This window comes from Propithecus coquereli, unplaced genomic scaffold, assembly GCF_000956105.1.
Source record: "Propithecus coquereli isolate 6110/MARCELLA unplaced genomic scaffold, Pcoq_1.0 Scaffold671, whole genome shotgun sequence".
Lineage (NCBI taxonomy): Eukaryota > Metazoa > Chordata > Mammalia > Primates > Indriidae > Propithecus > Propithecus coquereli.
In genome coordinates, this window is record NW_012152741.1 from 368,429 (window position 1) to 380,949 (window position 12,521).

The 12,521-nt window shown below is 45.8% G+C and overlaps 1 protein-coding gene across 2 annotated transcripts in view; it reads left to right on the forward strand.

The window, feature by feature from the left end:
• The window catches only part of HUWE1 (HECT, UBA and WWE domain containing 1, E3 ubiquitin protein ligase), a 148,936-nt gene extending 138,655 nt beyond the window's left edge, over positions 1-10,281 (forward strand). For both annotated transcript variants that reach the window (XM_012660636.1, XM_012660635.1), the window contains exons 73-85: positions 215-417; positions 1,034-1,161; positions 2,453-2,549; positions 3,855-4,010; positions 4,316-4,561; positions 4,969-5,086; positions 5,710-5,850; positions 6,776-7,063; positions 7,190-7,295; positions 7,955-8,072; positions 8,381-8,562; positions 8,877-9,067; positions 9,665-10,281. In XM_012660636.1, coding sequence (XP_012516090.1) covers positions 215-417; positions 1,034-1,161; positions 2,453-2,549; positions 3,855-4,010; positions 4,316-4,561; positions 4,969-5,086; positions 5,710-5,850; positions 6,776-7,063; positions 7,190-7,295; positions 7,955-8,072; positions 8,381-8,562; positions 8,877-9,067; positions 9,665-9,767 — 2,077 coding nt within the window. In that variant the 3' untranslated portion in view covers positions 9,768-10,281. The remainder of the gene's footprint in view (positions 1-214; positions 418-1,033; positions 1,162-2,452; positions 2,550-3,854; positions 4,011-4,315; positions 4,562-4,968; positions 5,087-5,709; positions 5,851-6,775; positions 7,064-7,189; positions 7,296-7,954; positions 8,073-8,380; positions 8,563-8,876; positions 9,068-9,664) is intronic.
• Positions 10,282-12,521: the final 2,240 nt, after the last annotated feature.

Sequence of the window (12,521 nt, forward strand, 5' to 3'; positions counted from 1 at the left end):
AAGTGGCTTTTGCTGGTTTCCTGGTCTTTATTTTTCTGGGCAATTTTCCTATCTGTCCTATACACACTTGACCCAATTTTTTCTACTTCTCCCTACTTGTAAGATTTTTTCTGAAGTTCCTTACCTCTGTGGTTGACACCAGGAAGCCCTGCTTGCTCTGGGTGTTTATGCTTTGATGCTGTCAATATACGCAAGCCACCTCTACACTATCCAGGTTTGACATGGCTGAGAATGTGGTAATTGTGGCATCTCAGAAGCGACCCTTGGGTGGCCGGGAGCTCCAGCTGCCTTCTATGTCCATGTTGACATCCAAGACATCTACCCAGAAGTTCTTCTTGAGGGTACTGCAGGTCATCATCCAGCTCCGGGACGACACACGCCGAGCTAACAAGAAAGCCAAGCAGACAGGCAGGCTAGGTATGGAACTAGAGTGTCCAGTTGAAGGGTAGGGTTGGTGGTGAAGCCAGAGACCCTGGAGGGGCAGGACGTAATGTCCTGTCTCCTTCCTGTTTGACCTTTTCCAAAAGGAAAATGATGATCCTTTTTTAAAATGTTGATGGCTCTATTCTGTATCTCATTCAAGCTGTCTGCATAGGAAATTCATTAGGGGAAGTGGGAATTATGGGGGAGCAGAAATCTGGCAAGGAAGTTGGGGACCAACCTTTTGCTGAACGAGACTCTACTCACCGAGTACACCTCCTTTCTCCTTCCTCGATTAAGTCTAACTAAAACATTGCAGCCATGTTGCCTCAGCCATGGCCTGCCAAATCATTTTCCCTACCTCTTTCCTTCTGTTCCACAGAACCCTCATACATAAAACCATCTGTGTGTCTAGCACCATGCCCCCTGCCCCTATCTACAGTGGTAAATCTTATTGCCTGGTGATGAGTACTCTGAAGCTACCTGAGCTAAACCTCAGCAAAATGCCCTGTGACAGCCCAGGAGATAGGAGAGAGAATACTGGGCATCCCCTCTTCCTTCATTTTTTTTTTTTTCTTTTTTTTTTTTTTTTTTTTTTTTTTTTTCCTCCCAGGTTCCTCCGGTTTAGGCTCAGCTAGCAGCATCCAGGCAGCTGTTCGGCAGCTGGAGGCTGAGGCTGATGCCATTATACAAATGGTACGTGAGGGTCAAAGGGCGCGGAGACAGCAACAAGCAGCAACGGTTAGCATGATGCCTGTGGCCCCTCATTCATTTGTCTCTCCCCTCATGCCCCCACCATGTCATCAGTGGGGTTTCACTGCGCTTACTCTGTATGCTTTTGCATTAAGTTTGCTATATGAATGCTTCTAGATAAGAGGGTGCTTTCTGTTGGTGGTTTCTTATTTGTTGATTGGTTTGGTTTGATTTAAAGCTTTGGCCATCATACCCTACTCCCAGCTATCCAGTCAATAGTGGCGCTTTTGCAAACTGCCTAATGCTAAGTGTTTGGGTTCTAAGGGGATATGGGATGAAGATTTTTTTCAGTCTCACGGAACAATGCAGGTGCATCAGAGACATCTCAGGAATCCTACCCTTGAAAGTCCCCCAAGCTTGGTACACATCCCACACAGCCACTTCTGTCTATGGCTGCTCCCTCCACCCTGGCCTCTGCCTCTATTCTCTGTAATCCCTTGGTACCTAGGCACTCAGACACTTTTAGGAGGAAACCTTCAGGTGCTTAAGTAGCCAGTTCAGTGTTGGGATCCCAACACAGCATGGCTGCAATAAAAGCCTGGCATCACAGATGTATGCCGTGGCACTCTCATTTTTTCCTATCCTTGCAACATGCAAGTCACCTTCCCACGATCCAGGAAATAAAGATATCCTGAGGCCTGGGTTTTTTTTGTGTATAATTACTCTTACATGGTATGGTTTTATTGGACAGGCTGGGAAAAGCCTAGAATTTAGGGGCAGTGACTCCAGGAAGGTAGAAAGGGAAAATGAAGTTGTTATTCTAGAATGAGTATTTTTTTTTGCCCAGTCTCTTTCCTATCACCTGATAAGATGTTGGCTTTTAAATAATCTCACCCATGAAAGGTTGCTCTAATTCCCCTATTATTTTCTCTCTTGTGAGCAAACAGAAACAAAGAGCAAACCTACCTTCCACCCATCCGAGTCTTATACATACACACACAGAAAACACACACACAAACAAACACACCTGTCTCAGAAGAAGATTTGCAGTCTGTATCCAGGAGGCTAGTTCTGACTGGGCACAGGTCTGGAGTAGACTGTAGGAAATGCAGGCATCCAGGGAGCTCTTTGGAAAAACTTGCAAAACCTAGGGTGGAGGACAGCAAAAGAGGTGGGAAAATCCATTCCTTTGTCCCGGAGAGCTACAGAGTTTCCTGGCCAAATATTGGAAGCTTCTTTCTAAGCCCAGTGTGTAAGAAGTAGAAACACCAACCTCTAGCTTCTCCCGAAGGAAAGCAGAGTTGCACCCTTTATGTGACTTTGTCTCCCTTTTATCCAGTCGGAGTCTAGCCAGTCAGAAGCATCTGTCCGGAGGGAGGAGTCACCCATGGATGTGGACCAGCCATCTCCCAGTGCTCAAGATACTCAATCCATTGGTCAGTACTACTTCCTGTTTCTAGCCAAGCAAAAGGGAGACCCAATCTTACGGAATGTCTGCTGGATCCCTTGCTCCCAACATATATAAGCTCAGTGCTTTCCAATTTGTTCCAGTGAACACTGGTTTCTGTAAATGTTAACAGGTGTTTGACAACCAAGACACATTGTGATTCCTATTGTAAAGAAACGGTGCTAGGAGACAGCATGTGTTTTGAATCTTGGCTCTCCCATTTACTGGCTCTAGGACCTGAGGCAAACCTCTCTTTGTTCAGTTTCTTCATTTAAAATAGGGATGTTCATAATTGTTAGGATTAAATGAGTTAACACATGTATAACGATTAGAGAAGTACCTGGCACACAGCGAATGCTGTTAGCAGCAGCATTTCTTAAAGTCAGTCATGACTGACTTAACTGTCTCTCAGGACTTCAAGAAATACACGTTATTCTCATGTTCTCTATCCATCTTCTTTTATCCAAGGTCACACAATCTACAGGTGTCAGAGCCCAGGATTCAAACGTAGGGCTGTCAGATCCTTGAAGAAAAGTCAGGATTTGGGTAGAGGATGAAAAGCAAAGATCAGGAAGAAACCTATGTGGAGCAGGTGTATGCACAGGAGAGAGGAAGAAGTTGCTTCTTCCCTGTCCAAAAGATGAGCTGGGGCTTGCTGCTTGGCTACTGAGGAGAGTTTAGAATTTAAGCCTCCAGTTGGTACCAGGAAAAGTACCAGCAGTGGAGGTCCTTCTGTCACACCATGGCTTCTTAGAATTTTAAACTGTCCCAGGACAAGATAACTAATTCAAAAGGCATCAGATTTAGAAAGATGTAGTTTTAAATTCTGGCCCTGTCCTTGCGAGAGAAAATGGAGGAAAGGCAGCCTGTTTCTAAGGCAGCTATCAGAATTCAGTGAGGATGATGTCCTAAAACACACTTGGTAAACTGGAAGGCAACCATCCAAAGTTCTACCATTGTTCCCTGGGAGCTAATGAGGCAATGGCCAGACTAGCACTGTCGAGTAGGACTTCGTGGTCATTACTAGCCACATGTGGCTATTGAGCACTTGAAATGTGGCTAGTGCAAATGAGGAAATGAATTTGTTATTTTATTAATTTTATTGCATTTAAATTTCAGTGCAATCCAGTGTAGGGCTAGACTTTGCTTTTAGATGTTGCTCAGTGAGTGATACTCAGCAGCCAGTGGGGCTGTCTGCTTGAGCTGCCAATGCATTTGCATTTGATCTGGGAAAAATCTAAGTGAAGGAGAAAACTCGAAAGCTTTCTGAGTCTCTCTTCTGTGTGCCCTATAGCTTCTGATGGAACCCCACAGGGGGAGAAGGAAAAGGAGGAGAGGCCACCCGAGCTTCCCCTGCTCAGTGAGCAGCTGAGCCTGGATGAGCTGTGGGACATGCTGGGGGAATGTTTAAAGGAACTGGAGGAATCCCATGACCAGCACGCAGTGCTAGGTGAGTGATGGTCTGAGCACCCAGATCCCAACCCACTGGTGTGCTCTGGGACCGTTTCTGCCAGTTTAATTTTCTTCCTTCCAGGTTAGTCCTCTCCTTCAGGGTCTCTGTAATGTGAATGCAAAGGAGAATTGTTTTTTAACTGATTGCCTATCCCATTTTTCTTTGCTTTCAAAGAAGCTCTGACTTCTTATAAATTTTTATTATTTCTTTATTATTTTTGTAATTTGTTTATGAAGACAAAGAGGTTTGTATGTTGAAGTTTGTGAAGTAAAATGTCACCTCCCTGTTATTCCTACCCCCAGTGCTACAGCCTGCTGTTGAGGCCTTCTTTCTGGTACATGCCACAGAACGGGAGAGTAAGCCTCCTGTCCGAGACACCCGTGAGAGCCAGCTGGCACACATCAAGGACGAGCCTCCTCCACTGTCCCCTGCCCCCTTAACCCCAGCCACGCCTTCCTCCCTTGACCCATTCTTCTCCCGGGAGCCCTCATCTATGCATATCTCCTCAAGTCTGCCCCCTGACACACAGAAGTTCCTTCGCTTTGCAGGTACAGGGACCTCTTGGGCCCCCGGGTGTAGAAGGTTTCGTGCTATACAGGGTCATTTCATACAGTTTATCCTTAGCTGATTTAGTAGAAAGAACGTGAGAGAGAGAGAGAATATGTGTGTGTGAGGTGAAAAGTGAGCCTAGTGAGGTCAGTAGGGGCCTGCTCTGGAAGCCTTTGTGGGCCACTCTAAGGGGCTGGATTTTACCCTGAGGACATGGGAAGCCAAACAGCAGGGCGGGTAGAAATGCTCAGATTTATATTCACACCTCAAGGATGGCCCCTAGCTTTGGCTAGTTCTTTTTTAGACCCCTAAAACAAGAAAAAAGAAGAGAGAATTGCTTGCTGGTTGGCCATCTTGAAACCTTCGGGGCCTGTATGCTGATTACTGCTATCATTTGTCCCCTCAGAGACTCACCGCACTGTGTTAAACCAGATCCTACGGCAGTCCACCACTCACCTCGCTGATGGGCCTTTTGCCGTCCTGGTAGACTATATTCGTGTCCTCGACTTTGATGTCAAGCGCAAGTATGTGCCCTAGATGTTGTGGGGGCTGATGAGAATTCCCTAGATGTCATCTCCCTTCCCAGAAAGGAGCCAGAGTTGCTCCTGGTGCTAGAAGTTTCCCTTAGTGGAGGCAGCATTTGGAATGATGCTGGTGAGGAGCGAAGAGACTAAGCTATGCCACTGACAATCACTTTACCTAAATATTCCCTGGCTTTCACCCCATCTCATTTTCATCAGTGAAATGAGAGCCACATGATTTCTAAAGTCCTGTTCTAACCTTTGAGGTGATGCAGGTGGCTGTTGTATGCTCACAACAGGGCTCAGGGGGCTACCACAACACTCCTGGAGTTATCCCCACTCCTTTTCTCCTTCCTGCACATGTAACGTGGCTTACCTGCTTGTGGTAGAAATTCCATGCCACGATCTCTGTGGGCCTTTATTCAGAGGAGATGGGAACAATTTAGAGTTGATAATGAATCGTCTACCTTTCCCAACTACTGGGTGTTTCCCAAGCAGGTAGGGAGCAGAGAACAGAGTGTTTGGAGGATGGAGGGAACATCATTGTGGGTCTTCATCCTAATCAGGCAAACAGAAATTTGCTCTGCCACCTCAATCCTGTTTTCCTTCCTTTCATACCTCCCAAGATACTTCCGCCAAGAGCTGGAGCGTTTAGACGAAGGGCTCCGGAAAGAAGACATGGCTGTGCATGTCCGTCGTGACCATGTGTTTGAAGACTCCTATCGTGAGCTGCATCGCAAATCTCCTGAGGAAATGAAGAATCGATTGTAAGGGCCCCAAACTGAGAAAAGACTGAGGGGTGGGGGAGGGATGGCCTCCTACACAGTAGTGATAGCATACTCCAGTCTCAAATATAGGGAGTTACTGCCCTCCCCAATAGGAATTCTCCATAGGACTCTGGCTTAGATAATCTCACTGAACTGTCTCCTTTGTGTCTTCTGGGCCTGGTCTGCTGGTTGGTTCTTTGGCTGAGCTATCCAACAATTCCCAGACAGACAGGAAAGTCTTTGTTTACAAGGATACACCTGATGGCTTTACAGTGAGAGCTTTCACCATTGTTACACTAGGAATGGGAAGCCTGCTGAGCAAGTGGTACCCTGGGTTAGGGAAAGTCTGCACTTGTGTGAGTTGCCTCCACCAAATTGGTAACTGCCCACTGATGAGTCTGAAGCCACCTAGAGGAGATTGGCAGTTTGCAATACTAAGTATAAGAGCTGGTGGGATGAGAGACCTATTGGAATAGTTTAATGATTCCTTCCTCTACCTCGTGGAGTGGGCTCACCATCTATGCCATAACACAAGAAAGTCAGAGTCTTCCCAAATAGCTCTTCCACCTCCAAATACCTTAAAGAAATTGGACTCTGGGCTTAGCTCTCTCTAAACATCACTTTTCTCCCCACTTGCCCTAGGCGAGGCCTCATTTAGGCCTCTTATGCCTTTCCTATTGGCGTTTTCTGGAATATTGATGAACTTTTACTGATACTTCAGGATGATATCTCTGTCAGTGATGCTTTTTGGTCCTAGATCCCCACCCCACCTCTGGGCTCTCCTGGCACTTTCTGTTCACTTCATCTGACAATGCACTCCCTAAAGACTGCTTCACAGCCTCTTGCTTGGGTAGTGTTGCATGAATGACTGGATTAGTTCTGGGCTTTCTACACAGCTCTCCTCTGTTTGTGCTCTCTTACGCAGGTATATAGTGTTTGAAGGAGAAGAGGGGCAGGATGCTGGAGGGCTCCTGCGGGAGTGGTATATGATCATCTCTCGAGAGATGTTTAACCCTATGTATGCCTTGTTCCGTACCTCACCTGGTGATCGAGTCACCTACACCATCAATCCATCTTCCCACTGCAACCCCAACCACCTAAGTTACTTCAAGTTTGTTGGACGCATTGTGGCCAAAGCTGTATATGACAACCGCCTTCTGGAGTGCTACTTTACTCGGTCCTTCTACAAACACATCTTGGGCAAGTCTGTCAGGTGAGGATGTGGCATAGTCCTGGGACTGTTCTCAGCCCTGGGGGTCAGGTTTTTTCTTGTGTCCCATTCCTGTGCTGCCTCTTCCTCCCACCCCTCCAACCCATAACTTTAATTGTGTTTTTCTAGATATACGGATATGGAGAGTGAAGATTACCACTTCTACCAGGGCCTGGTTTATCTGCTAGAAAATGATGTCTCCACACTAGGCTATGACCTCACCTTCAGCACTGAGGTACATCAGGAAATCCTGACCATAGCACATCTCAGCCAGTCTAGGAGACCCATTCCATATCACCTTAGAACTGGCACTAGATAACCTCTCACAATTTAAAGGAAGCACCTTGACTTCTTAAAGCCTTACCGGGCAGAGAGCAGTGGGTGTTTGTGAGAGGTATCACTAACAGAAAAACCAGAATTTGTAAAATGATTTATACTGTTTCCTAGTCTTACCTTTACAAAAAATGCTCCCATGTGTAATTCTTCATTCCTGAAGGTAGTTTCACTGTAGAAAAATCATACAAATAGAAATAAGTGAAAAACAAAAATTTTAAGTTTACTCATCCCGCACACATTGTTTTCCTTAAAGATTCTGTTGTGTCACATTACATATGTTAGCCATGCCTTTTTTCCTTTTACCTTTGACGATTGCCTTACTCTCTGCCGCTTTTGTGTGTCTTAGGGCCAAAGAATAATTTCCTTCTTTCCTTCCCTTAGCCTTTCCCTATCAGGGGAGTTGTGAGCTACTGAGTAATGAGAAAAGTCACTGTTTTGTGTGGACTTGCCTCATCTCTCTGCCCAGAATATGGCAAGTTTAGGACGTGTTCCCAGGTATCTGTTAGTCCCATCCTAGACCAAGCCTGATTTGTATGATTGGTGTTTTGGTTGTTCTAGGTCCAAGAGTTTGGAGTCTGTGAAGTTCGTGACCTCAAACCCAATGGGGCTAACATCTTGGTAACAGAGGAGAATAAGAAGGAATATGTACACCTGGTGTGCCAGATGAGAATGACAGGTAGGGTAAATGTTCTTTAGACCTCTAGTTGCTCAGTATGGGAAGAAGTAAGGCTTCATTCATTTCATAAGCATTTCTTGTTCTCTTCCCCTGTGACACAGCCACAAATACCTTGCACAAAAGGAGTCAAAACAGCTGATCAAAAAATACTTAATTTCATCCACTTTCTCATATAGCAGCCTAGAAACAGTGGTAGGTGAGACAGATCAGTCAGCACCATAGTAGCACCAAGAGCCAGATTGGGGATCTCTGGCCTCTAAGAACTGTGTGAGTTTAGAAGCCATGTGGCTTTTTGGTTCTCTTTCCAGGAGCCATCCGCAAACAGCTGGCAGCTTTCTTAGAAGGCTTCTATGAGATCATTCCAAAGCGCCTCATTTCCATCTTCACTGAACAGGAGTTAGAGCTACTCATATCAGGACTGCCCACCATCGACATTGATGATCTGAAATCCAACACTGAATACCACAAGTACCAGTCTAACTCTATTCAGGTGAGCTGCTACTGGCATCCTTCCCGGTATGGTCCTTTTACCCTAGGCAGTGCTAATTTGTGTCATAACAAATAAACCAGTACTCTTAGAGGAAGGGGGTTGTGGATGACAGTTTACCTATATCTAACTCTTGGTTCTTCCGGAACGTATTTTCATGTGATATTGTTACCTATCTTATGAGTAAAGAGACTGAAGCCCATCCAACAGAAGGGACTTGCCTAAGATTCCAAGTCCAGCCCTGTTTCCCAAATTCTATCCCCCCATCCCTCAGGAGCTCTCTACCTAACACTGGCTTCTTATGTCCCTTCCTGCAGATCCAGTGGTTCTGGAGAGCATTGCGTTCTTTTGACCAAGCTGATCGTGCCAAGTTCCTCCAGTTTGTCACAGGTACTTCCAAAGTGCCCCTGCAAGGCTTTGCTGCCCTTGAAGGCATGAATGGCATTCAGAAGTTTCAGATCCATCGAGACGACAGGTCCACAGATCGCCTGCCTTCAGCTCACACATGGTAAGAGGAAGGGTTTTTTTTCTCCTTTTCAATGTTCAGCTTGAGCTTGCATGCTTGACACTTGTAGGCCCCTACCCAAGATTGGGAACACAAATCTGGCCCAGTCCTAGACCTTGGGCAGCTCACAGTGTGGTGGTTCTAGGGAGAAGGTGATGTTTAAGACGAGAAGATGGGCTAGACACAGAACGGGATCTGGGGAGACATTGGCAGGTGAGCACCACCGCAGGAGAGCATGGTGTGTTCCAAGGCATAGTGTGGCTGTAGCAAGGAGGGGTTAAAGGGAGCAGAAGCCTAAAGAACTCAGCAGAGGTCAGATCACCAGTAACCCTGAATACCTCTTTTAGAGCTTATACTTTATCCTGTAGGCAAGGCCATAGTGTTTTAGGAGGAGTGACGGGGTCAGATTTGTGTCTTTGATGCCTAATGGTCAGTTTTGGAGCCAGATAGGGGAGGGCAAACTGGGCTGGGACAAAATTGGGAGTCAGCAAGAAGCGAGGAGTAGGTTCCCTCAGGGGGAACGGTCAGTAGGCATCATGGGAACACAGAGATTTGGTTATATCATCTTTTGTCACAGAGTGATCTTTTTTCTTTCCCTAGTTTTAATCAACTGGACCTGCCTGCCTATGAGAGCTTTGAGAAGCTCCGCCACATGCTACTATTGGCCATCCAGGAGTGCTCTGAAGGCTTTGGGCTGGCCTAATAAGGCCCTGCCCACCTCTGTGGGGGTTTTCTACCATTGTTCGGACCTGGGGAGGGGGGAATATTAAAGAAGAACCGGAAAGAAGTTGTCAAAAACCAATAAATGAAATCACCAACTCACCATGTGTGTGTCCCAGCTGCCCCATCTTCCCCAGCGCATACCTTCTGCTCATTCTCTCCCCCTCTCCCGTTTCCTCACCACCCCTCCCTTTTCCATGCCGTCCATGATCCCCACCCCATGTGTTTAAAAGGCAGTAGCCTTTGCAGGGACCTGTTTGTCCCAACTGTTTGAACAGTGTGCTCCTCAGATTCTGTGTTCAGAAGGATTTGCTGCATTGAGACTTGAAACCTTTGGATAGGGGAAAAAATTATATATATATATATTTTTTTGTTCTGTTTGCATTTCTTAATTTGTGCTTGGAATGTGTTGATGTGCACAGCTAATGATTCAATGCGAGACAAGATTGGCGTCTGTGTTGTGGAGGTTTCAAATAAAGAGCACTCTTCATAACTCACTTTTCACAATGGAGTTTTTTTCAAACTTAAAAAAAAAAACTCTTAAGCACATGCTAGACATCTGGAGAAGAGATCCAAGTGTACTCTCCAGAAAACCATCTCTGCCCTACCCGCTTGCCCACCTGCCTCCACCACTGGTGCAACTTCTTCCTTCAAAATCGATTTACCTATGTTCAGGAGAGATCGGCAGCCACCAGGAATTGGGGGAAGTCTTTTTTAGAATGGGATCTGCACTTGGGGACGGTGATGGTGTTAAGAGATTACAGCCAAGGACAAAGCATCACCTTGTTCAAGGGGGACAAACTGCAGCATGTTGTACAAAGCATTCAGAGAGCTCAACTTGACCCAACCAAGGGTTTTATTTTGTGAGCTTTTTATAAGTCTCAAGTCTGAGGCTCAGTTTAAAATTTTTGATTTCATTGTTTTCATTTCTAATAAATTTTAATAAGGAAAAAATTTGACTAGTTCTCCGGAAGGCCATTCTTTGTGTTTGTTTTTGTTGTCTCTCCCTCTTGTCATGTGTCTGCCAGTCTGTTCACAGATCATGTCGTCGTCTCGTGGTTTTTACTCCATCCAGCACTTAGAGCTGATCTAAGGACTTTGATGATTCCAGCCTTCAAGGAAAAAAATAATTTAATAAAAGTTTAGTTAGAAAAATAACCCCAAGTGGTCTTTGCTTTGTGTGGTTTTTCTCATTCTCTGAGGTACTACCTCTTAACAGATTTTCCCCTTGACCATGTGCCGAAGTGTGCGTCTAGGAGAGCAGGGATGTGTCCCCGTAAGCTGATCTCCTGGTTCTGAAGCAAATGGCTGCTAGCCCTTTTCCTGTTCTTTTTAATATTCCCACTCTTTTGTACCTGGCCCTGCTCTGAGGACTGAGAAGACAGGTGAATCACCCCTGTCCTTGTTTTTGAGGTTCTAGTCAAGGAGAGGAGACAGTGATCAGTTGTAGAAAGGAGTCTCTGGATGCTCAAATAAGTGCCTGAGTTAACCTGGAGGACCAGGAAAGGCTTTCTGTTGTCAGTGCGCTTGAGTTGAATCCTGAAGCTGTGTAGGAGTTAACATGAAGGAGGGAAGGTCAGCTAAATGGAACAGGAGTTCCAGTTGCTAGGGTGTGGCTTGAACAAGGGATGGCAGCCTGAGATGAGGCAGGGAGTCCAGCAGAACAAAGAATAAAGAGGCAGAGCAGGATTTGTCAGTAAACAAGAACTGGTTGTTTGAAATAAAGTAGAATGAAGCTCAGGCAGATAAACAGAACTGCCACTGCTCAGAAGTGACTGGAGGATTCCTATCTTGACTAGGAATGAGAGCCCTGTGTAAGTAACCTCTTATAAACGCATCTAACTTGCCAAAGTGGATTGGTTGGGGTAATTTCTTTGGTCTCTCAGCACTATCTCAGTTGGGGGGGGGGGGTGTTTTTTCTATACCATCCTGGGATTTTCCAGAAACACGAGCACCTGAGCAAAGAGGCAGAAGAAATCTCTCAAATCTGTCTCCCCAAGAATTTGGAGGCTAGGGTTTTTTAAGGATGGTTTGGCGGGCAGAGGGCTAGGGAATCAATACTGCTGATGGGTTGGGTTGGGGGTGAAATCAAGAGGTTGTAGAAATTGTCTTGTGCTGAGTCGGTTCCTGGGTGGGGGTCACAAGACCAGTTGAGTCAGTTCCTTGGTATTGGCCACTGCTCTGGTTGGGTCAGTTGGTCCACCAGAATGTAGGGTCTGGAAGATATTTCAAAGAGCAGCCTTAGCTTTCACAAGGGTGATGTCCTCTGTGGGAGCAATTAAGAGAGCTGTGAATCTTATGACTATCAGTTATGTGACTCCTGAGTAGTAAGTAATTATAGGAAAGCAAGCGAGGGAACAATGGCTGGTTATTTTTTCAGTTATCCCTATACCTTCGCAGAGTTTAAGCCCCTAACACAGTTTGCTCCTTGCGGCCCTTTATTAATTTATAGTGGTTGATTTCAGTCCTGGGCTTGATCCTGCCTCATTCCTGAGGTGTGAGCTAATGAGATGGAAAAGGGCAGATGATCAATCTGGCTTCTTCCTGCTGGCAAGAGACATAGTTGGGGCTCAGCCCAGGGTAAGAGGAATGAAATCATTTTGCAGTTATCTGCAAGTATTCGCAGGTGCCCGGTTGTGGGCCTAAGGTTTGAACATTAGTACTCTCATTTACAGTCTTAGCCCAGCACTTCAGTGAACCGTGGACTATGAAAAAATGGATAATGAGCCCTAGGATA